Genomic DNA, 25,576 nt, shown 5'->3' with positions numbered 1-25,576 from the left:
GAGTTCCTCCATAATGCGAAGTACTAAATTGAGATAAAACAAAGTTTCTATGGCGCGTTCCGTGAAACGGTCGAATTTTTTCGAACAGATAAGGTGGTGTTTCGGAATTTATAATTTTAAATAATGCGAGACAAGAGCGTAGTTTCAAAAAGTTATAAAACGCGCAGCCTAGAAGCTGTTGCTGATGATGAGTCACTCTATCGTATCTCGAAAGATTAAAAATCCATCGCAATTCAGCAACTCTTAATCTGTCAGAAGCTCTTGCAGAAGCATTACTGAATGCAAAAAATAATACAAAGATGGACAGATAAATTCAAACAACTTTATTCAGTTTCACAATCAACAATAAAAGATAAACTTTGTTTCAAAGTACCGGCCTCTTCGGAGATAGAAATAGGCAAACTGCATTAGAGGAGCGTTAGTCGAGCACAGGTCACAGTAACACACGTCTGGCATTAACAATAAATAGTTTTCTGTATCCATTCGTCCATGTTGAACGAAGCGATTCCATTCACGTCCTTTGCGCGGAAGATATCTGAAATGGGAATGAAATCCTCGATCAGCGATCAAAGCTCAAACAAAGCTACCCCATTAAGGTGGCCCATTTTTATATGAGGAACATCAAACTGTAAACATCCTTAGTTACATCCTCAAATTTGTTCAATTATACCCTCTGATGTTACTGTAAAAACTTGGGCGGAATCCGTCTACTTTAAGGTGGACTTAACGAAAAAAAACAGTTCGAATTACATTTTCGACCATAGATGGCACTGTAGTTGATGAATTTCTTTAATTTTTAATTTGAAGATTCTCTTATCAATGCAGAAGACACTGTAACAACACGAAAGTCTTTTCGTTGAGAAACTACAAAGGTATAAAACTAAAATAATGGGGGTATAACTCAAGTATGTTCATTATGGGCCACCCTACTCCCCCCATTCTCTTACCAATCATGGTTTTAATCTTCACCGCACAGGTTATAAAATCATCGAACCATATCTCCCCCTCGCGTGAACCGTACCGATGCATCAAACTGTTCAGGATCTTGCTGTTCAGATGGTAACCGGCCGACTGCAAAGCTGCCCGCAGCTCAAATGGGTTCAAATGCCCGGAACGGTCCGTGTCGTACAGCTTGAACACTGCCTTCCAGCGGGCAATTTCGGTCAGCAACTTCTGGAACTCCAAGAACCCGAGCTTGCCGGATTGATCCTCATCGAGCATAGCCACCATCGAACGGCAGGCATCCTTGGAGAACCCGACGGCACTGATTTCGGCTGAAAGTGGTGGAAAGTGGGTTTTAGATATATTTTAATAGAAACAATTTTAGTTGAAAACGAATTTGATTTTTAGTGTTTTAGTATATTCTGGGAAATCGACTCAAAATCGACTGGGAAATTAACTCAAAATCGAACTCGAGCTCTAACTCTAACGCTAACTCAAACTCCAACTTGAATTTGAACTCGAATTCAAACTTGAACTCTTGTCTTATTCTAATATAGGTTAGTGGATTAGTAACTAAATACATACGAGACGTCTCACCGGTCATGAGAGGAGCCCTCTCCTTGGCGACCACGAAGTCGCCGGAAGTACTGCGCTCTGGACGATTGTCCCCACCGGCCATGTTGACGTACCAATCCTGCAGCATGGCCAACAGGCCGCAACACACGACCTCACCTTGAGGTGTCAGGGATTTCTTGGATTCCACCGGGGCCACGTGGTAACTCCGGGAGACTCCTTTGGCCGCAATCGCTATGTCGTCCCGGAAGCAGTGATCCAGTACCAACTTCAGCTCCATCCAGTCAACCTCGCCGTCGACTCCAGCGACATCCAGGAACAGTTTCTCCATAGCCTGCCGCTGCGGATCAGGCTTCGTGGGATCGGGTGCTTTCATTTTAATCTGGAATGGATAAACTTTATTGAATAACTGAGCTTTAGTCATCTGGGGACATTTAACGATTAACGAATACTTGTCCACGTCATAATGTTACATGTCAGTCGAGTCGAGTCCTGTCAGGGATATGGGTTTAAACTTACGGGAGCTACCGGCACATCGTTGTTGTTGCTATCTGGCACCACCTTTAAATATTAGCATACAGCAAAGGATACATTACAGAGTGATTAGCGACTACCACAAGCATTTTTTTTACAAAGCTCTACAGCAAGGACACCTCGGGATTTTATAACATGTAAGGATTGTTTGAGGATTGCAAATAGTCAAAGATGATCGAACTTACCCGAGGATCCAAGTCGCATTCACCAACGCAGTCTTCGTTCTCGGTCATGCAGTCCGGACATTCGGAGAACACCCTAATCATGAACTCGCCTTCAACGTTCGGCTCAAAGGTGGAAGGGACCACCACGTAAGTCCCGGGATCCATTCGGAAACGACAGGTCACTTCTCGTAAGTTCACGAAGGTCGATCGGGCTACGGAAGCATTCCGTAGGAAGAATTCTTTGGGTAGAGGCTTTCGGATGAGATCACGTTCTGTTACTCGGTAGATGATTAGACCCACGGTTAGGCAATCCATGCCTTTGTTGCGTTTAGATCTTCGATTTTTCTGCAGTAATGCTATTATGGCTGTTGCTTTTCCTTCGGCATCATCTTTGTCGGGTTCTTTCAGATGCACTACATACTGTGGATTATGCCAGAATGTGTCTGGATAGTTTCTGCATCCACCAGCAGTGCTTCCAATAACCCATTCACCTTCGAAAGACGATTGCTTCCAGGGATAGTTTCCATTTTGTCGGATTATTGGGCAATCTGGACTCATGTTGCACATTTCGATACGATCGAAGTACTTCACGAAGTCCTGATAAGACATCCAAAACTCCCCATCCAGCTCAAAAATCAAACCAATCTCTCGCTTCGTTTCTTCGGGAATATATTTCCACTCCGGAGATTTATCGCTCCACGCTCCATTCCACTCATTAGCATTTCCCCAGGGATTCCTGAGCCTCAACAAGGGAATCTTTCCCTTAACATTCGGCGTTTGGATATCCACCATCTTGGCCATCGTCAACGAGTATGCATGGCCTCGGATCAAACCTTGAGGAGTTTCCGCCTCCGGCTTATACGGATCGGGTTCTAAACTACACGCAAACATTGCGTGACTCCTGAACCCCTTTTCAATAATTTGGAACAAGTCCTTTGGAACATCCTTCATTTCGTATGATTCTGCTATACCTCCGGTGAAATCTACCATCGCTTCACTAGCCGATCCTCCCCGCAGAGCCTCGTACGACCCAAACAGTTTCGCATAGGCCTTCTCCAGCAGAGCACTCCAGAACTCATTATCTTCCGTTGATCGCATATAGACCAACTTTCCATTCACCGTCGGTAACCGATCGTCGATCACAACATCGCACCACTGGCCGAACCTCCAAAACCTGAAGTGAAAAATCCCTGTATAGTCCTGTTTGAAGCTGTTGTCCTCTGGGACAACCCTGGTGAACAGTTGCGGATCTTGGGTTAGATTTGCGGCCGCAGCCAGCAACCAGCAGTCTCCGAGCTCTCCTTGGTTGACGTCGAATCGCGAATAGCTTGCCTCGAAGAATCTCGGATCTGGCGAAATTTGACTGGGCCGAAGCCATTTGAGGTTTGGCCGGGATTCCCCGCTGAATGTCAGCGATGAATTGTTGGCTGGAAATTCTGGATCCTCGAATAGGGTTCCGCTGCGGAGGCATCGCTTTCGCAAGGCATAGAAGTCCTGTGCTTCGGCACTACGAGGTCCGGGTTTTGGTTGAGCCTTCTGGAAAGAAAAAAAATCTATCAAACTGATGACGGGGTTGCTTCATAAGAAGGAGGTCACGGGTTGAATCTCAGGCCCGCCCCTTTCATCTTACTTTGTATCTTCCACTCTTAATCTACCATACCCAAGGTTCTATTTAGAATCGGTCTTTCTCAAAATTAAAACAGCAGTTTTCTTCCGAAAGGACAAACATTCTAGAAAAATAAAAATTTCCGTTTCTTGATTTAGTCAATTATCATAAATAGACGTTCATATTTTTCTTGATTTGTTGATTAGTCGGAAGAAAACTGCTTTTTCTCTTTTGGCAAATGATCGATTCTTACTAGAGCCTTAAACTCGTTCAATCGCTAGACCCAGAGACGGACAAGCAACCGTTTCCTTCCACATCCATTATTCCATATGCCTTTTCTTATGCCTGATACATAGACAGTCTGCTAACTAAAGGTAAACCTCCCTGCCATGAAATTACCTTACCCCTATATCTTCCCGCGTGAAGTAATATAAATCCCATAACACTATTCCCCAACCCATTGGATCAAATCCTCTCCCAGTGAAAAGTTCGCCGTCTTCTTCCATCGGTGGATCTCTGTCTTTCGCTGCTCTGGCAACGAACCCCCTTACAATTAATTTATCTGCAAATCGTTCCAACAGCGGTCCAGGCACCGTTATGGCAGCTGACCCTACAGACAAACTTCTTATAATCGTAGCCGTGACTCATCGATTTCCAAAACCCCTCATCCTACGACTGCACTCCCGAAGCCAGCTAACTTCTTACTTCAGTGGAATATAAATGGATTTTTAATAACCTCGCGAACCTAGAGCTTCTCACAAGTTCAACTACACCATGGTGCACGCTATGTCTGAACCAAATGATTTTAAAAATCTAATGTACATCGGATTTTTTCTCGCTAGAGTTTAGTATTTGGGTTATATTTTCATAATCTGGATGGTTTAAAATATTCCATCGGTGAAATTTTTATTTTTTTCAATTTTTAGCCATTTTTTATACTAAACCCCTTGAAAATCAAGTTTTTGACTCATTTCCGCCCATACAAAATGTATGGAAAAATTTCACCGACAGAATATTCTAAAACCTTCCGATTATGAAAATATAGACCAAACACTGAGCTGTAGTTTGAAAAAATCCGATGTACATTCGATATTCATAATCGTCTGGTTCAGACACAGCGTGTGGTGCTTAGCTCTGCAAGAAGTGAACAGGGTCACAACCGAACAGCTCAGTCGATCTCTACGTGGCCAATGCCGTTGGGCACTTTTTCGAGGTATCAACCTAAGACATTCCGTTGCAGTCGGAGTCTTGGCCTCAATTCCTTTTGAAGTTCTTAGGCTCGAAACCGACCTTCCAGCCGTTGGAGTGCGACTCCATGGACCCTTCAACATCAGTGTAGTAAACATTTATATTCCGTGTGGTGCCCAACCAAATCTTCAAGAACAGCTCCATAGACTCCTTGAAGCAACACCAGATCCAGTCCTGCTAGTTGGTGACATGAATGCCCACCATCCAATATGGGGCGGGCAACGCATTGCCCAAGTAACCATGTAAAGCAGCTGCATTGCCGTAAGCCTACCATTGAAGTAGTTCAAAAGTGGAAAAAGGCCCTGATAGAGTCGAACTAATGCAAGAATGTTTATAAAGCAACCAAGCAATTCATAAAGTATTATTAGACATCTACGCCAAGATATCAAAATTCTAAACTCTGAAATATTTCCAAAGCTAGGTATGAAAAACATGAAAGACAATATGTGAATTGTATAAAAAACATAAATTTGATTGAAAATACCATTAAAAAACATACTTGAAAAGTTATATGAAGCTTATATAATTTATTGCTGAGAAATTGAGACATTTAAAAACATTTTTATAAAAAACCCTGTATCATAGTTTATCAAGTGTAACATGACTGTCTTATCTGGTAACTTGAAGGGTATTAGATGACATTGTTATGCGCGGGTTTTAATTTTTCAAACGAATTATTGATGCTTTGAAAACATTTTTTTTTTCAAAAAGTAACATTATTATGGTGTCGCGTTACGAAAATTGCCTAAGTTTTGACATTGTAAATAAATATTTCTTATGGAACTCTTATATTTTGGATTCTCTTCCTACTTGTCAAGATACGTATTTCCATAAAATGATTTGAAATCGGACTATTCTTCGAAAAGTAACACTAGGTGCAAAATTATGGTGTCGCGTTACGTTAATTTGAACCGTAAATTTTTAGGATAAAACTACAAATTTCAAAATGCTGGTTCTCAGCAATGCTACAACCGATTTTTAATTTTTTTGGCTTTTAGTACAAGGAAATAGTTATCTTAGCTTTCAGCGTTGGTGCCAACCCGCTTAAACCCTCCCCGATGGGAGTATGACTGTTTTTTCTTGTTTTTCACTAAAATCTGATCAAGTAGCTCTGGTTTTTGAATGAACTCGTTGACTAGTGAATGGGTTGAAATGTATTCATAGTTTAGCCTAATAATCTGATCTAATAACTCCTCTGTGCGACAGAATTCCATGATATTCAGTAATCAGATCATTATTTTGAGACCATATACGTCCTTAACAATTTTGCTAAAACATGATCCTCAAAATACTGTATGGATACGTTGAAATATTTTTGGCCCGATATCAGGCCCCCCTGTGCGACCAAATTCCGCATCTTTCAGACCACCATTGGTAAATCCTAAACACCCACACACGCTATGTTTGAACCAGCAGATTATAAAAATCGAATGTACATCGGATTTTTACATCATCATCAAAAAAGATCAAAGGGTCGGTTAAAAATGTTAACCCAAAAATGAGTGAAATCACCCACTGTTCAGCAGCTTTTTCAGCCCAACACTAGGAAGCTATTATGGTCTTCTACAAATTTTTGAAACAATATTCTTAAAACACTTTATTGAATCATTTTAATAATTTTACCCATTGGTCAGATCCATTAACTCCACTGTGCTATTGAATTTCGGCTAGTTCCGACAACCATGTCTACTTGTCAACTTTGCCGAAAGCATACTTTTCAAAGTACATTGTTGAATGGTTTACATAATTTTATTTTACAATCAAATTCAACTATTTTACCATGTGTCAAGATTCAAGATTAGTCGCTCCATCATCCGAAGGCACTGTACCGGAAACATTCGTAAAAAATCACAGAAACATCTAAATATTGTTGCAAAGAATTTTGCCAAATTTATATGGCGACTCCAAGCGCCATCTACGCGTTTACTAAACACGATATCCTCAAAAGGTTTCACAGAAACATTGAATTAATTTTAACCAGTGTCGGATCAAATTACTCCACTGTGAGGTAGAATGTCAAATGTATTAAACAAATAACAATACTAGATATACATTTTTTCCAAGAACTGAAAGCAATATTACCGATTTTGTCAATGAAAATAAAAAATGCTTTTTGCGTAACGCAACACCATTTGCAGAACCCTGTTGGAAGATAAACGTAACGCGACGCTCATAAAATGAAATTCTACAATTATTCAATATTTCCTTCCAGTTTGAAGTCACACTCTGGTTTTAATCAATACATAGAAGGATTGCCTAGAACAAACCCGGGTTCTAAAACTTATAGCAGAGCAGATATAGGCGATTATAGAGTGATGTTTGAAAAAGTGCATTTCAGCGATGGTGTCGCGTTACGAAATGTAACTGCTTTAAGTTACCATATATACAGTGTTAAGTTTCAAAATGAATGTCACAACATCAAGTACATTTAATATGCAAAATATAAAACCTTTTTAATCACTTGGTCACAAGGCATATTTCCGAGAACAGGCCTCATTTAATAATGAAAGTCGGTTCCTCGTGGTGTCGCGTTACGCTGGAATGTGTTGAATACATTTGTTAATGCTCTTTTGCTTGACAGCTCTTGTAATTTGTAGAATAAAAGCAATGTTGCATCAGTATTGTTGATGTGCAATGTTATAATGCTTGGTGTTACTTGGGTGATAATCGAGGAACCTCACTACTGCATGTCTTCGAAGAACACGATCTCATTGTTCTCAAGAATGGATCAAATACCTTTCTCAAAGGAAACTCCGCATCGGCTCTTGACCAGGCTGCGGTTAGCCGGTCCTGCATCAATCGGTTCCTTTGGAATGTTGACTCCGACCTTCATGATAGTGATCATTGCCCTATTCACATTGCCACCCAACGTCGCTACACTTGGCGATCACTCGTCGTCCAAGATGGTTATACGAAAAAGCCAATTGGGATAAATACGAACAAATTTTCCGGAAATCATCTAGGTGTCACGAATCTGCTCATTTGCAAGAGCTCACTGACATTATTAACAAAGCTGCCAAGTCTTCCATACCCCGCAGCAGTAACCAACCGGGTCGCAAAGCGCTACATTGATGGACCGATCACACTCGGATAGCGGTAAAGGCCAGAAGGAAAGCAGCGCCGTCCAATAGGCGATCCTAGCAGAGAGAATGCTTTGAACTTATACCGAAGCCGGCACAATGAATGCAAAAAGACCATTTCAGACGCCAAACGCAATAGTTCGGAGAATTTTCTGGATTGCATATTGAGGATTTTGCCCTCTAACAGACTCACAGCTAAATAATTTTGTCACACCAAAATATTCTCCCACCATGTTTGCCATATATTGGATGGCGTCGTAGCTAACAAAACCAACAAGTAACGCACATGTAACGCATTCTGTTGAATTGTACATTGAATGCAAGGTGCGTGCTTCTATTAAAGTGCCATATAAACTGACATGTGAGTATTGATTTTTCCAAGTTGAAAATGCGCACGAGAATCTATTCCTCAACAAAACGAACAATAAACGCTTCACAAACTTCATCTGACCTCTGCCCTCAGTGGCAAACGAAAGACAAAGCCTCTGACTCTCCGTATTGAAAAATCGCACATCTCTGACTCCTCAACGGTAGCTAGAATCCTCGGCGAATACTTCGCTAGCTATGCTAGTATAAATAGCTATAATGATAGCTTCAAGCGTCGTATGCAACCCACCATCAGCTCAGTCATTACCTTTCCCGATCCTGATGATCCAGAAAACTGGTTGATGAACCAACCATTTTCAATTAGTGAGCTTCACTTTGCACTCAAATGTTGTACCGGAAAATCTGCCGGCCCAGACGGCATCGGTTACCCACTTATAAAAAAACCTTCCTCCTTCGGGTAAGTTGCAGCTATTAGAACTCATGCACAAATATTGGCTCACTGACACCTTCCCCCCGGAATGGCGGAAAAGTCTCGTGGTTGCCATTCCAAAGAGTAATGCAGAAACCCACGGCCACGACCCATCCAAATACCGACCGATTGCTCTAACCTACTGCATGTGCAAGGTGATGGAACGGATGGTTAACCGGAGGCTGAAACAATTTTTGGAGTCCAAAGACTTGTTGGATCATCGGAAACACGCCTTCCGAGCTGGTCATGGTACAAGCACTTACTTTGCCCAACTTGGCGACGTCTTACACACAGCGCAGTCGGAACGCTTACACACCGAAATTGTCTCATTGGACCTGCCCAAGGCCTTCAATCGAACATGGACCCCGCTAGTGCTACGTCAGCTAGTTGAATGGAAACTATCGGGTTACATTCTGCGATTTGTTCAAAACTTCTTGTCTGAGCGATCTTTTCGAGTCATTGTTGGAGGCCTGAGACGAGACTCGCGAAGACGGTCTTCTTTTTCTGTGATTGCTGATTTTTTTCTTATTCCACTCTACATCAATCATGCGCAATCCGTTAAAACTTGCACATGGACATCTCAGCAAAAATATATTGCATTTGCATCACACCGAAGCATAAATAGGCTTTAGAGTGAAATTTCATGCAAGCAACGTAGCAGACATTAGAAATAGCTAAAGCCCCCAGATAAACACAATTCCTTTTGACCGAACAATCATGACAGCTGCTCACAGTGTAGCGAAAACAACACAATCAAAGGAACCGTATTTTTACGACGAGTACCGTGTTGCATCAATAGCCGAACGCTTAAGAGGCACCGAATGTTGCAACTTAATTTTCGACATTTTATTGTCTCATCTAATTATTGAGTGATTTTCATACAACTAGTTTAGGCTCTAATCTTCATGAAAACGATGATAAATTTAGAAAAAATGGCAAAAATAGCATGTAAATCGCGGATATGATGAAGCATGTCGTGTTCTTAAACCCGGACACATAAATCGATAAGCCGGACACTTATGAATCAAAATGCGGACTGCTTCAATTAAATTGACCATTTCTATACGAAACTCATTAGAATTAACTTTGTGACCTATAGAAAATGACTTTTCTGAGTACACAGTACTAACACTTGCTATATCATAAACTAGAAAAGCACAACTTTAGAAGTAATTTGATTTTTTTACCTGAATTCCCAACCTGCGGTTCGATGCGACATCTATGTTGCAGCGCTACTAAAACAATCATGTTTTTATCAGTTTTCATTTGCATGATTTTTGCCTCTTCACTGATTATATTGATTTTTAACTTTAACTTTAATCTGTCTACGAATATGCTTCACAAATATGCTTTTATACTGCAGATTTATTACGATATCTCATTATGTCCGGCTATATAACCACTGGCTCACTTAGCCGGACAGCATATATTTGTTCTTAAAATATTTAAATTACACATATAACCACCACTTTCACTTATAAAACTTTACAATCTATCATTACATTCAGCATCCCGAACAATTCTAGCAGAAAAACTATCATTTATCCACACTTTCACGAATGAACCAATGCCGGAAAATAAGTCCAAAACTACTCAACTCAAACTTGCACGACGTTGGAAAAGTGCCAAGCTGAAGCTGCGAATTTGTTTTTATTTTTTATGTGTTTTGGCGAAGCTTACTAGATTGCTAATTATTGTTAGATAGTGCAATTAGATTAAATCTATGAATACTTAAAAATATTACCAGATAATTGTAGATCTCTATCGTTAAAATAGTGAATATTGATAGAGTATCCGGATATTGGTGCCGTCCGGATTTTGATTCATCACGGTATCGCGCACACAGGAAATTTCATAAAATTTCGTGAATTATAGAACTTTTACGGCGTGTGATTGGAATGAAATCCTTCAGTGAAGATGTACGAAGGTTTTCCATAGTGAAAATAAGTGCCCGTCGAAGTAAGTCACACAGGGGGTCGGGAAGAATCATGTATCATAAAGTGATGTGACTGGTGTCGATCGTTAAGCATTTCTCTCAAATCGTGTTCGTCCATGCGATTTCGGTGAAAAAAAAAAATATAAAATTTTGGTTTGGTCATTTTTAAAATAATTATTTCAATACTTTCTATGAAAATCTATCAAAGACTTTCTCCAAAGTTCAGAAGAGATATAGAGACCTTTCAGAGACTTCGGTCTTGTAAGAATTTATGTGTTTCATCAGTCATATTCCTAAAGAAATCTTGTAACAATTCTTTGACAACTTCTTAGGGCATCATTGGAAAAAAATCTAAGTGTATCTTTGAAAAAAAGTTCTGGTTAAATTCTTCAAGGTATCTTGAATAGAATTTCTAGAGGAATTCCTTTAAAGAAATCCTTAAGAAAAGGAACATTCTGAAGAAAATCATTAAATCCCACAGAATCTTTTAGTAAGACGCTTTGAGAGTTGTCTGGTGCGATTACTAGATGTAATGCTTAATGAATCGAGGTTAGTTTAAAACGCCTTCAACAATAGATGGATACAAGGTCTATTATTTGCAATCCGAAATATTAATATTAACAAAAAGCATATTATTATTGCGATTAATTGACTGGTCAATTGGCAGACACCCCTATTTTGAAAAGTCCCCGAAATTGACTCCACATTGGGCCCAAAAAACATCAGCTACGCGACTGCCTGTGTAGATCGTTATACCCTTTTTAATTCCCTATATCTACTCATACGCCTTCCTTAGCCGAGTGAAGAGAACGTTTTCGAAAATTCCTGGGAGACTGATATGTAAGAAGTGAAAACTATTATTAAAAAATTCAAAAATATAAAAGCTCCTGGCGCTTATGGAATTTTCTACATCCTCATCAAGAAACTTCCAGAAAGTAGCTTATCATTTTTAGTTGATATATTTAACAAATGTTTTCAATTAGCATATTTTCCTGACAAATGGAAAAATGCTAAGGTTGTTCCAATTTTAAAACCAGACAAAAATCCTGCAGAAGCTTCTAGCTATCGTCCAATCAGTTTGCTTTCCTCCATCAGTAAACTTTTTGAAAAGGTTATTTTGAACAGAATGATGGCCCACATCAACGAAAATTCAATTTTTGCCAATGAACAGTTCGGATTCCGCCATGGACATTCGACCACTCATCAACTTTTACGTGTAACAAATTTGATCCGATCCAACAAATCTGAAGGCTATTCTACTGGTCTTGCTCTCCTAGGCATAGAAAAAGCATTCGACTGTGTTTGGCATGAAGCCTTGATTGTAAAATTAAAAAACTTTAATTTTTCAACATACATTGTAGGCAATACCTTGTTACAAACCACCAGACGGAAATCTTAATATGTATTGCGAGTTGCTGAATCATATAATATGATCAGTCGGTTGGAAGGAGATTCTCTACCCCTGAAGTGGATTGCGCATAGGTCTAAGTACTTATGGGTCCACATTCCATTTTGGCCCTTCATACAACCGATTAGAGAGTCACGGTGCCCCGACAGACCGTTATTATGCAAAAAAATTGTCCATCAAATCTGAGCACAGGGCACGATTCCTGTGGTCATTCTGCACCTCTGGACCAATTTTTAAAAAAATCCCTAGGAGGAATCTCGAGAAATCTCAATTTGAAGTTTTTGACTAAAAATTTCAATATTATCCATATTAAAATTTAGCAATAGCTCTAAAAAAACCTTACAAAAACGCTCAAAAAGTTTGCTAAACTGTTCCCAACTAGTATAACATTGTTACAGTTATTATAATTAGAAATATTTACAGCTTTTCCGGCATTCACACTAAATGACCAGCTCACTGAAGTTTGCCTATTTTATTCGCTCAACAGTTTACGCTCCTGTTCTCAAATAAATGTGCTTAGAGAGCCAAGAATAAGCGTTTTATACAGGGCAAATTGACAATGATGTTTGATTTAGCTTGCGTTAATCGTTGCTCAATTTGCATTATTATTAGAAAACTGCTTTAGTTTACGAAACACTTTTCAGTGTTGCACGATAAAGGTTCGCGAGATGTTTTGGCGAAGTTGTTAACGAAAAAATGAATCTTTGAAGTCAAATAAGCCTTTATTAAGCAACAGTGTAAAAATGTCGTCTCCATTTGCAAGTTGCGGGTCCCTAAGCTGGTTACGTAATCCATGAAAGGAGATATTCGCAGCTAGAACACGTGTTTTGACAACGCGGGAAACATTATTATCATACGTCACAAATGTTGTATTGCTCTTCAATAACTTTAATTACATCTCCATCAAGAACTGCCTCAGCACCAACACATCTGAACCTGTTTTTTTCTCTATATGCGACCATATACGTTTGGGTAGTGTAAATGGCGTCATGACGCCGAGCCTATGTGACTGGATCTCAGCGGCAAATCGTCATCCGACGCTGGTTTAGTGACGATGACGATGCTTCTTTTAGTTTCGTCGCCGACTTTTTCCATTTGACGTCGACGATTGTCTACCCTGAGTATAAACGACAAAACGCAATATTGAACAATAAACACTTACACTTACACTTGATTGTATTTGTCAGTTTAAACAGCTTAAAGTCTGATATTACCTGCAACAACTAGATTTTTGTTACCTATAGAAATCAATAAACAGATTGACGATGAATCCAAAAAAAATAAAACGTAGTAAATGATTGCAGGTATATAGACTGGAAGCCTTGGTGAAGTTGATACTTAAGTAGTACTTAATGGGGATTTGTTTGAAGTTGTTAATAACTTTGTTAACCTTCGGGCTGTCGTGCTGTTGTACTTTGTACAACAGTTGTGATTTATTTGCTATAATTATGCAATAAAGATATCTATCGAAACCAAACAAACGTGTATTCCTCAAGAATCTTCTTAAGAACAATACTCGACAATTTTTATTTACAGTATGACCTTTTATAATGCGCTAAAATCAACAAATGTACATGGAAGTCGCATAATATTTATAATAATTTATAAAAACGCACTATGTACGGTTCGAGTAAACCACAGTTTTGAATCGGTATATCTCAAAATCCAGATAATATAGAAACTTGGGGTCTTAAGTAAAGTTGTTCTTGAGGTGAAGCGCTATCTGATGGTACCGCATTTAATTCGGAATTTGACCGCTAGGTGGCACTAGTAGGCATGGGGATTTTACTTTTGATTTGCAAATATTTCAGGATCCTAATCATTTAGAAGAAAGGCGTCTTCGGCAAAGTTGTTTAGTAAGTTAAGGACTATCATTGTTCGAGCTAGTTAATTCAGAATTTTGCCACAAGGTGGCGCTAGTGTGTATGAAACTTTTGTTTGCAGATATCTCAGGAGACTGACCACTTAGAAATATAGTGTCTTCGGCAAAGTAGTTCAGTAGCTCAAGGACTATCATTATTTGATGAAAGAAATAGGATATTTTGCCACCAGGCGGGGCTAGTGAGCATAAAATTTTTGTTTTGCGGATACTGCAGGATCTTTAGACTTTTTAGACAGGCACCTTCAGCAAAGATGTTCAGAAGCTCAGGAACTATCATTATTTTACAAAATCTCGAACTTTAAGCATTAAACAAAGAAATAATTTGAACTACAGAACAATTCTGTCGAAGACGCCATCTTTCTAAGTGATCATGCTCCTGAGATATTTGCGAAACAAATGTTTTATGCTCACTAGCACCGCCTGGTGGCAAAACTTTGAATCAACTAGCTCTACCAATGATAGTTCATAAGTTACCGAGCAACTTTGCCGAAGACACCATCTTTTTAAGTGGTCAGGATCCTGAGATCTGCGATATAAAAGTTTCATGCTCACTAGCGCCGCCTACTGGCAAAATCCCAAATTTCTTGGCTAAAATAATGATAGCCCTTGAGGTACTGAACAACTTTGCCGAAGACGTCATTTTTCTAAGTGGTCAGACTCCTGGGATATTCGCAAAACCAAGGGTGTTGTACAAAGTACGACGCGCGACTACTCGCGTTACAAAAATTCGCGCGACGACCGAAAGGTTAATCTTCGAACATTTGTGACATATGACAATTATGTTTCCCGTGTAGTTATTATCTTGTTGAGGCTGAGAATGTTGAACAGGATATTTTTTACGTAAAGTGCTGAGTGCAATACTCGGTGGAAAACTAGACGTAATCATCAAGAGTAGTACCAGATGAACAAATTAGAAAATTTTATTAGGCAAAATAAATACGGCAGACTTTGGTGGGCTGGTCACTTAGTGTGAAAGTCGAAAAATAAGCTGTTAATTAATAATATTCAGCATTGAATGTTTCACGTTTATCAAACGAAACATCAATAATTGAAATTTATTTCTCTGATTTCATTCTTTTAAACTAAGCTCACTGGTTTACGCCAAGTAAAAACATACTTAAGCCACTCTGGTAAGTTAAGCCAGTTGTAAATATTTATAATTATAACAACGGTAACAGTTATATAGTAGGTAAGAACCGTTTGGCTAACTTTTTGAGCGTTTTTGTAGGTTTTTTCAATGCTATTGAATATTATTAATATGGATTATATTGAATTTTTAAGTCAAACACTTCAAATCGAGATTTCTCGAGATTCCTCCTAAGGATTTTTTTAAAAATTGGCTCAGAGATGCAGAATGACCTCAGGAATCGAGCCCTGTGCTCAGATTTGATGGACAATTTTTTGGCATAATAACGGTCCGTCGGGGCACCGTGAGAGTATTTTATAGTCCAGCACCTTGATCTTGCTATTAAGAGGAACCGTACGACATGGCAAGTCCTGCACTGGTGGTGGCTTTATATCACATCACACATCACACACATACATTGTTAGAATTATTCAAAGTTATCTGTCAAATCGTACACTTCAGGTTAATTATCAGAACTCCAGGTCTGAAAGACTTCCTGTTCTGCTGGTGTTCTTCAAGGCAGTATTTTGGGACCACTATAATACAATACTTTCACATCTGACTTACCTGAGTTACCGCAGGGATGTCAAAAATCCTTGTTTGCGGATGACACAGGCCTCTCCGCCAAAGGACGAAGTCTACGTGTCATCTGTAGTCGATTGCAAAAATGTTTGGATATATTTTCTTCATACTTGCAAAAATGGAAGTTTATTCCTAATGCTTCCAAAACTCAACTGATAATATTCCCACATAAACCAAAAGCTCTTTATTTGAAACCTTCAAGTAGACATGTTGTCACGATGAGAGGGGTTCCAATAAATTGGTCAGATGAAGTTAAGTATCTAGGGCTCATGCTAGATAAGAATTTAACTTTCAAAAATCACATTGAGGGCATTCAAGCCAAATCTAACAAATATGTAAAATGTCTGTATCCCCTTATTAATAGAAAATCAAAACTTTGTCTTTAGAACAAGTTTTTGATATTCAAACAAATTTTCAGGCCAGCCATGTTGTATGCTGTACCAATATGGACTAGCTGTTGTAATACCAGGAAGAAAGCTCTGCAGAGAATTCAAAATAAAATTTTGAAAATGATTCTGTGGCTTCCTCCCTGGTATAGTACTAATGAGTTACATAGCATATCCAATGTTGAAACATTGAAACAAATGACAAATAAAATTATTAATGATTTCTGGCAAAAATCGTTTCAATCTTCTATTGCCACGATTAATGCGTTACACATTTAGGTTAAGTTATTGCAAGCATGATAAACTGAGTGCATTGGGATAGTTTTACACAGTTAGATTATGCGTTTTTTTTTGTTGGGGCAGCAGGGACGAAAGTCCAGGGGCTTAACGGACCCCCCCCAGGACCTCTGCGAGTTGGGGAGTTGCCCAGGATGTGGTGAAGTTCGCAGTGGGCTCTGATGAACCTTCTTAAAAACCATAAAAATCCGAATGCAACTCTGTCACAGCGACCGGTGCCGCTTAAAGTACCCTAGCCCAAACTAACAGGAGTGCCAACCGGCACATCAGGATTGATGCCAGTGAGATCCTGATTATGGCATACTGGTCGCGATACAAACGGACAAGGCATGGAATTACGAGTAGGAGTGCTTCGAGCACATTGGGACCAACGCCAGTACGGCCCCAATAATGTATACTGGCAGCGCACGATAAAGGACAAGTAACGGTATATGTACTGGATAATATGCTTTGAGGCTGACAGCGGCGACATTCTACTCCCTTAGTAGGGTCGGGTGACACTGGCCCGAAACGGCGAGTGGGTTAATGGCGCAGGCTGCCCCCGTCCCGTAAAACCGTGGCAGGCCTTAGAGTACGTTTCAAATCCGTCGCCTGGTTGTTCCAACTGGGCGGGAGTAGGCTCAGATGCCATTACCTGACCTGCGCCGATCTGGCTCTGAACATAGTACCTCATAAAGGACTATGTCAACCCTAGCATGGCCTCCCTGCTTGCATAGATAACCATGGGATCATAAAGGCGACTATTCCAGCGGAGATGGATAGCGGCTCTTAGGGGGACCCATAAGAGATGATCAACCAAAACAAACAACCAGCGGAATGTGAAGGAGAGGCTTCTGGACCTATCAGTAACCGGCTAAGGTTCCCGCCAAGGAAGGAGGCGACCAACTTTATTGAAAACAGTGTGGGCAAAAGCCTAGATACTGTGACGACGGCAGGCACTGGCCGCTCCAGTGCAACATGTGTGGTGACCGATGGCCCGGGACTAATCGAGGCCATGGATCGCAATAGGGAGTACCTCCCTAAAATGCAGGTAGCTGCTGAGCAACTTGATGTCATCATCGAGTATGTTAAGAGCAAAACAAATATCAGCAAAGACTTGAAAACATGTCTACTGAAATTGCGACAATCAGTCCTAGCTGCAAAGCAGGACTACGAGAAAGCCAAGGAACAACTTGGCAAGGTAGAAGGCCAAAAAGACACTAGGTCGTGTCAGACCGAAGTGTTTTCCTTCACAGGCAACGCGAATATATCTGATGATATTATTCGATATGCGATGCGGAAGAGGGAAGCTTCCGGGGATGAATACGTGGCGAAAAGACGTATGGTTGCTAAGGGAAAAGTGACCTACGCGGCCGTCCTCCAGAGCGGAAAAGCTGGCACGAGCCAAGCACCGCGATCAAGAGGACATGGCAACAAAGGAGAGGCCAACACCAAGCCTAAGGCCAAGAAAGCCAAGAAAAAGGAGCCACGGGTTAACCGGAACCAGGCAGTGCATCCACAGGAACCACGGGCGCAAGGCAACAGCAACCCGTGGATACGAGTTGGAAATAAGAAAAAACAGAGGAAACCGAAAACGGAGCCCAAGGAGAGCGCTAAACCGAAAACAGCGAAACGTAGGAATTTAGGCGAAGCCCTCGTTATCAAAACGGAGGAAGCAAAATACGCCGAGGTTCTGAAGGCGATGCGAAGCACAGAGAAGCTATCGCCATTGGGCGCAGACGTGCGAAGCATAAGGCGAACTAGGATTGGTGAAATGATCCTAGTCTTAAAGAAGGACGCCAAGGAAAAGGGTGCAGTCTATAAGCAACTGGCACAAGAAGTACTTGGTGACGAGGTTGATGTAAGATCCCTTACTGCTGAAGCGACTCTCCAGTGTAAAAATCTGGATGAGGTCACCGATGCAGCGGAGGTCTCGGCTGCCCTCAAAGAGCAGTGTGACATCGACGTAGCCAGTAAGGCCATCCACCTTAGAAAGGGCCCGCAGGGCACCCAGGTGGCGGCGATCAGGCTGCCGGTCGCAGAGGCCAACAAAGCGAAGAACTTGGGCATACTCAAGGTAGGCTGGTCGGTTTGCCGGCTGAGCATACAACAGCCTCCTGAAGTTTGCTTCAAGTGTTTCGGGAAGGGCCATAAGTCGTGGAATTGCAATGGTCCCGACAGAAGTAAGATGTGCAGAAAATGCGGCGCTGAAGGCCATAGGGCAAGCGATTGTAAGCAAATCGCTAAGTGCCTAATATGTGTCGACAGAGCAGACAACGGACACTTAACGGGCGGACCCAAATGTCCGGGCACAAGCGGAGTATCAAAGCAGCCAAAACGGAAGTAACACAGTTAAATTTAAACCACTGTGATGCAGCCCAGCAGCTGCTTTGGCAGTCAGTCTCGGAAACCAAGACTGACGTGGTGTTACTATCGGACCCATACCGCATACCAGCCAACAACGGGAACTGGGTGGCGGATAGGTCTCAACAGTTAGCAGCTATAGGGACGACAGGACGATACCCAATCCAAGAAGTAGTCTCTAGCTCAAATGACGGTTTTGCGATAGCAAAAATCAACGGCGTGTTCTATTGCAGTTGTTACGCGCCCCCAAGGTGGTCGATTGAGGAATTTTCCCACATGGTCGACAGGATGATAGCCGAACTAGCTAATCGGCAGCCAGTAGTGATAGCTGGCGACTTTAATGCATGGGCAGTGGAGTGGGGTAGCCGCTGGACCAATCAAAGAGGCCAACTATTGCTGGAATCCCTGGCCGCTTTAAATGTAGAGCTGGCAAATGTGGGTACAGTGAGTACCTTCCGCAGAAATGGTGCAGAATCGATCATCGACGTGACGTTTTGTAGTCCTAACCTTTTAGGTACCATGAACTGGCGCGTTGATGACGGTTATACTCATAGCGATCATCAATCGATTCGCTATAGTATAATACCAGGCGGGCGGAAGGCAGCGCGATGTAACTCGACCCAAGCCCGAGGATGGAAAACAGCGCGCTTCGACGGCGAAGTATTCACTGAAGCCCTGAGGCGCGAACGGAACACTCTGGACCTAAACGGTGAAGAGCTAGTTGCTGTGATATCACGAGCGTGTGATGCTTCCATGCCGAGAAAAGCCCCTCCTAGAGAGAACAGGCCGCCGGTGTATTGGTGGTGCGAATCAATTGCAAATCTTCGAGCAATCTGCCTTCGGGCTAGACGAAGAATGCAACGCGCACGCACAGAAGCACAAAGAGAGGAACGCGGTGCAGCATTCAGAGAGGCAAAGTTGGCTCTCAAAAAGGAAATCAAGAGTCGGAAACGGGCATGCTTTGAAAGCCTATGCGAGAGTGCCAATTCTAGTCCATGGGGTGACGCCTACAGAGTGGTAATGGCTAAGACCAAAGGAGCCATAGCGCCCCAAGAGAAATCGCCCGAGTTGCTGCGATCGATAATCGATGTACTTTTCCCGCACCATCCCATAAGCCCATGGCCCCCAGCGCCGTATGCGGCAGATGAAGAAGAAGAAGTGGCGAGAGTGACGAACGAAGAGCTGGCAGAAGTCGTGAAATCATTCGCGTCAAACAAGGCACCGGGACCCGATGGTATCCCGAATGTTGCCTTAAAAGCGGCAGTGAACACGGATCCGGACATGTTCAGAACCACGATGCAACGCTGCATTGATCAAGGAATCTTCCCGGATGTATGGAAGCGACAGAAATTGGTGCTACTACCAAAGGCGGGGAAACCACCAGGTGACCCGTCGGCGTATAGACCTATCTGTCTACTAGATACGACGGGCAAGTTATTGGAGAGGTTGATTCTCAACAGACTAGTACCGTATACGGAGAGTGCAGACGGCCTGTCCAACAACCAGTTTGGATTCAGAAAAGGTAAATCTACTCTGGACGCCATCCAGTCGGTCGTTCAAACAGCTGAGGTGGCAATCGAGCATAAAAGGAGCGGCATCCGTTACTGCGCGGTTGTCACTCTGGATGTGAAGAATGCGTTCAACAGCAATAGCACACGCGCTTCACCGCCTCAAGGTACCGGTGCAGTTGTGTAAGCTTCTAGAAAGCTATTTTGATGGTAGGATTCTACTGTATGACACAGAGGAGGGGCAGAAAAGCGTTCGAATTACCGCGGGAGTACCTCAAGGTTCAATCCTGGGCCCGCTGTTATGGAATGCGATGTACGATGACGTACTGAGGCTGCCCCTTCCGACGGGTGTTAAGATTGTTGGCTTCGCCGACGATATCACCCTAGTGGTCTATGGTGAATCGATGGAGGAAGTAGAGTTGACAGCAGCGCACTCTATTTCCCTGGTTGAGGAATGGATGAAGTCTAGGAAACTAGGACTGGCCCGTCACAAGACTGAGGTGGTGGTGGTCAACAACCGCAAGTCCGAGCAACGGGCGCTTATCTCGGTAGGTGATTGCACCATAGAGTCCAAACGATCCCTTAGGCATCTTGGGGTAATGATTGATGACAAGCTGAGCTTCGCTAGCCACGTTGAATATGCCTGTAAAAGGGCATCTACGGCTATAGCGGCGCTTTCGAGGATGATGTCTAACAGCTCTGCTGTAATTGCCAGCAAACGCAAGCTGCTGGCAAGCGTGGCGCTATCCATACTAAGGTATGGAGGACCAATCTGGTCAAAAGCGCTTAGAACGAACAGAAACCTAAAGCGGTTGGAAAGCACGTACAGGATAATGTGCTTAAGAGTAGCAAGTGCATACCGGACGGTATCTAAAGAGGCCGTGTGCATCATAGCCGGGATGACGCCCATCGGGCTCATCATCAAGGAAGATGCTCAATGCTTCAACCAAAGGGGTACCAGAGGAGTCCGCGACACGTGTAAAGAGGAAACGCTCAGAAGCTGGCAGCAGGAATGGGATAACTCCACTAAGGGTAGATGGACCCATCGGCTAATACCAAATGTGTCAGATTGGTATGGTAGAAGCCATGGGGAAGTGAACTTCCACCTGACGCAGTTTCTGTCAGGACATGGTTGCTATAGACAGTACCTGCATAGGTTCGGGCACTCAGAATCTCCTGCGTGCCCAAATTGTGCTGGTGTAGAGGAAACAGCGGAGCATGTCGTGTTCGATTGCCCCCGTTTCATTGTTGTGAGAGGTCGCATGCTCACTACATGCGGAGGGGACACGTCCCCCGACAATATTATAGAGAGAATGTGTGCGGATGCCGAGTGCTGGAATGCAGTAACTACGGCTGTCACTCACATTATGTTAGAATTGCAGCGTCTATGGCGCGCCGACCAAGAGTTGGCTGCAGAGGATTAGCCCTGCCGAGGCTGGTCCCTTGTAACATTGTTTAAGTCGGCTAGGAGAAGCAGTTTGCCTAGGCTACTTCTGCTACACGTGTTGTGCTATATGCACTGGTCCCTTCCCGAAGAAATACCGTAAGGTGGTTCCGGGGAGATGAGGGTCTGAGTCCAAGGGTCATGTCGATGCACTGTTCACCACTTGAGCAATTCTAAATGAATTGCTCAAGCACAGTGCATAGGCTGGTTTTAGCGGGTCGTCGTTGGTGCGTCATCCCCGCATTCCCTGAGTTATCTTCTCAGGGGATCTGTTTGCAGATTTCCCCCTTGTAAAAAACAAAAAAAAAAACACAGTTAGATTTGATAATTCCATGTTAAAACATAGCTGTCCGGGCTTTGATTCAAAAGTGTCCGGATTTATCGACATGCTTTGTACAGGTGTCCGGATTTGAAGACAAGAAATGCTTTGTTTAGTCAATTTTTTTCATAGTAATATCTCAATTTTCATCGAATTTTTTTTACGATGATTAAAGATGTAACTGTTTAGTATGAAAAAAAGACTTTGATTAATTTCGAAGGAAACCCATTCAAAATTGACTTTGAACATTTGTTTCGTCTCATGTGTCCTGGTATTGATGCATTACGGTAGATATTATTGCATTTTGCTAAAGGAATTTTGAGATCGACTGGGTCGTCGAGCCTCCCTTGTGGTGAGCTCAAGTTACGCTTACAATTGTAACGTTTTAAAACTCAGCTAAAGTGTTTTAGCAGCAAGTGAAAGCAATTTTCGCATATTCCTATTGCTCGTATTCTTATGTCTAACACTGTATTCTTATCGAAAATTGATGGTTGTATTATTGAAAGATCGATCCTAATCAAACGCGTACATGTTACTCGATGATTCAATTCCGCCTGCACTCGCCATATGTTTGTTTGCTTATCTTTCCGAATTTTGTTATCAGCAGATACAAACAGTGAAAGGCGATCGTTGCAATTTTTCGAATATTAAACGTAAATGATAATCCACCTTTTTCTCCTAGAATCGTTGGGCCTTTGTCACATCGCATGGAAGCTTTTCAAATAGCACAAATAAGAAAGGTACATAACATCACTTTTAGCTTATCAAATTGTTCACGATATTCGACATACTGACATTGCCAAACATTTCGATACGCTGCATTTCCAGAAGCTGATAATGGTAAAGCTCAGCTTTCCGCTTCACTGGTAAATTGGTCACAGATGATTGCCTTTTGAGCGAAGCAAATCATCTCAATCTCACTTTTAATAATTAAAACTTTTGTGAGAGGCATTATGGGCATGCAACAGGTTTTAGTTCCGCCTTCAAAAGTCCAACACTAACTAGCTCAGCCTCTTCTTCTGATGTTTTAACCTTGACAGTGAGGCGCCTTCGGTTCGTTGTTTATTGCTGCAGATTCCTCGTCTCTCTCCTTGTAATTCCGTCTGATGGTGTTTCTCAACTTTTGTACGGCAGACTTTCCCTTGAAAATCGATTGTCATCTATACCATCATCACTCACACAAAATCTTCAGACATTTCACCGACGAAAACCTACTTTTCATAATACTGTCTATCTAGTCACTCTTCACATGCCAATTTACTTCGGTTGACTTTTCTATAATTAAATTTCACAACACAGAGTCCCAATTTCGCGACCTAGGCGTAAACCCATTGAGCATTTCACCATTCATTTTTCTTACCCCATCTCGGCCAAAAACGATGGGCATAAACCGGGTCCTGGACTGGTGCAACTTTTTCGGCCCATGAGGACTATCGTTGAATTCCTTCACCAAGGAATCGATTCGCGTTGGATCCGGCATCCTCCAGTAGTCTTCTAGAGAACACAATAATCAACACTACTGTTACACTTATATTTCCTTCGCAAATCTCGACAAATGGCACAACAAGAAACGGATGGTTTGTAGATAACAAATATGAACGTTGTTAGACGGCGTAGCGCCAAAATAAACCCGCAAAGATGTCCCAACGTCGACGATCTCGACCACGCGACCGACGACGGCTGACCGCGGTTGCTTTCTGAACTGAACTGAACTGATTCTGAAATTCGCACAGTTCGTAAGTGAGCGCAAGTCGAGTGGCAGGCAGTGTGTAGTTAGAATATGGTCACGGTAACTCAGCCACCGAACTCTGAGATCGCGTTGTTCTGTTTTTCCGTTGTTGTTGTTGTGGCGGTAAGCATACGGAAGCATCGGTTCCGATGGACGATGATAAGTGCAGATGGGAAGCAACAAGGGGGGCTCGACAAAGGAAATACCCAGCGTGGACTGCGAACCGGTTGGTAGCTTGTGAGCTCCATTCACAGTGGTAGCGAATGGGAAATGTTAGGCGCGTGTCTAAGAATATGTTACTCATCAAATACCAATTCAATTTGTTTTATGGATTGATTTCATTATACCACATTGCATCAGATTTGCTTTTTTTTCTATTGTAACAGCAATGCGCTATGTATACGATATAAACTATCTACCTCCAGGATATCCACACCCATATTGCAGCCCCATCCAGAAAGTTTAACTCTTCTACTATTAAGGGAGTGAAAACTTATTAACAAGCAAGCGTTCACTAAAACCCGTAGTACAACTTTGACCAAACATACGACCCTGTGGAGGATAATTATCTATTCGGCGTTAGTTCATCGTAGCCAAGGCATGGCAGGTAGCATGTCACTTTTCAGTGACTTGGTCACTTTTTTCGACCTGGCCGCTAAAAAGTCACTGTTTTCAACAAAAAGTAACTAAAGTCACATTTTTGTGATCTAATGATTATGAAATTAAAGGCTGGGTTAGTTTTTTAAACACAGATAGAAATAGATATTTGTTATTATAATGACAAGTATAATGTGATTTTGAAATCAAAGGGTCGAGTTTCTTGACTCAAGAAAAATAGGGACTCCCGGATAGTATTATTGACTCTATATTATTAAAAACTGGAACGCACAAAAATTGCAATCACACGACGCGACGCGAGACAGGACACAACACTTATGGTTCTTACAAACGTTAAAAAGACATATAAATTACCTTTTTTTTTTTAACGACCGGTTTCGGGCTTGATGCTGCCCATCATCAGGACGATGTCCAAGGTTGGACATCGTCCTGATGATGGGCAGCATCAAGCCCGAAACCGGTCGTTAAAAAAAGGTAATTTATATGTCTTTTTAACGTTTGTAAGAACCATAAGTGTTGTGTCCTGTCTCGCGTCGCGTCGTGTGATTGTGATATAGTTCTTACGTTGCACAAAACCCAAAATAATGAGTGCACAAAAATTGGTCGACCGAAAAATTTGTATATTTCAGTCAAAATTAATAATACAAAAACCTTGTTATTATATTTTGGTAGCTTAATTCATATATTTAAATGAAATAAATGTTCGTTTATTATTTTGGTTTGCCAAATCCGAACTTTTATTTATTTATTTATTTTATTGTCGTCAATCATGTTTGTAGACCGTTACAGAGAGTTTCTTAAACGCTAGTTACACTACTACATTCAATTACCTTATTTTCCATCTTAAGATAATGTGCGGAAGTATTGTTTAAGCTTCGCTTTGGACTAAGTTAAGTCGATTGAATTGTATTGTTTATTATAAGTAGTCATCATTTGGTTCATTGGCCCAAATTTTGCATAATTAGTACGGTGATAGTTGATTGCAAATAGTTCTCGATGGCGTAAACGTCTGGATGGCACATAAAAGTTTAATTTAGATAATAATTCTAGTGAAT

The 25,576-nt window shown here is 41.7% G+C and overlaps 1 protein-coding gene across 5 annotated transcripts; it reads right to left on the bottom strand.

Annotated features, from left to right (window-relative positions):
• Nucleotides 1–308: 308 nt before the first annotated feature.
• LOC5579650 (calpain-B) lies at nucleotides 309–23,897 on the bottom strand. Of its 5 annotated transcripts, none has more exons than XM_021849767.1 (6): nucleotides 23,535–23,897; nucleotides 2,235–3,749; nucleotides 2,035–2,076; nucleotides 1,528–1,897; nucleotides 948–1,274; nucleotides 309–535 (listed from the first exon to the last, which is right to left on the bottom strand). In XM_021849767.1, exons 1-6 carry the CDS (start codon nucleotides 23,652–23,654, stop codon nucleotides 456–458), a joined length of 2,454 nt encoding a protein of 817 aa, XP_021705459.1. In that variant the 5' UTR covers nucleotides 23,655–23,897; the 3' UTR covers nucleotides 309–455. The 5 variants fall into 5 exon arrangements, with proteins under 5 accessions (XP_021705459.1, XP_021705460.1, XP_021705462.1 ...); XM_021849768.1 differs by having other exon boundaries at nucleotides 2,235–3,746; XM_021849769.1 differs by having other exon boundaries at nucleotides 310–535; nucleotides 1,540–1,897.
• Nucleotides 23,898–25,576: the final 1,679 nt, after the last annotated feature.

This window comes from Aedes aegypti, chromosome 3 (genome assembly GCF_002204515.2).
Source record: "Aedes aegypti strain LVP_AGWG chromosome 3, AaegL5.0 Primary Assembly, whole genome shotgun sequence".
In the NCBI taxonomy this organism is placed as follows: Eukaryota; Metazoa; Arthropoda; class Insecta; order Diptera; family Culicidae; genus Aedes; species Aedes aegypti.
The sequence above is the reverse complement of the archived record's forward strand: the minus strand, read 5'-3'. Positions and strand labels throughout refer to the sequence as shown.

Excerpts from the sequence above, each read along its gene's own strand:
- LOC5579650 (XM_021849767.1), bottom strand. The coding sequence starts at position 23,654 with ATGCCGGATCCAACGCGAATCGATTCCTTGGTGAAGGAATTCAACGAT. Across the intron at positions 3,750-23,534 it reads TCGTTTTTGGCCGAGATGGG|AAGGCTCAACCAAAACCCGG; the intron begins GTAAGAAAAATG and ends TTTTCTTTCCAG. Across the intron at positions 1,898-2,034 it reads ACGATGTGCCGGTAGCTCCC|ATTAAAATGAAAGCACCCGA; the intron begins GTAAGTTTAAAC and ends TATCCATTCCAG.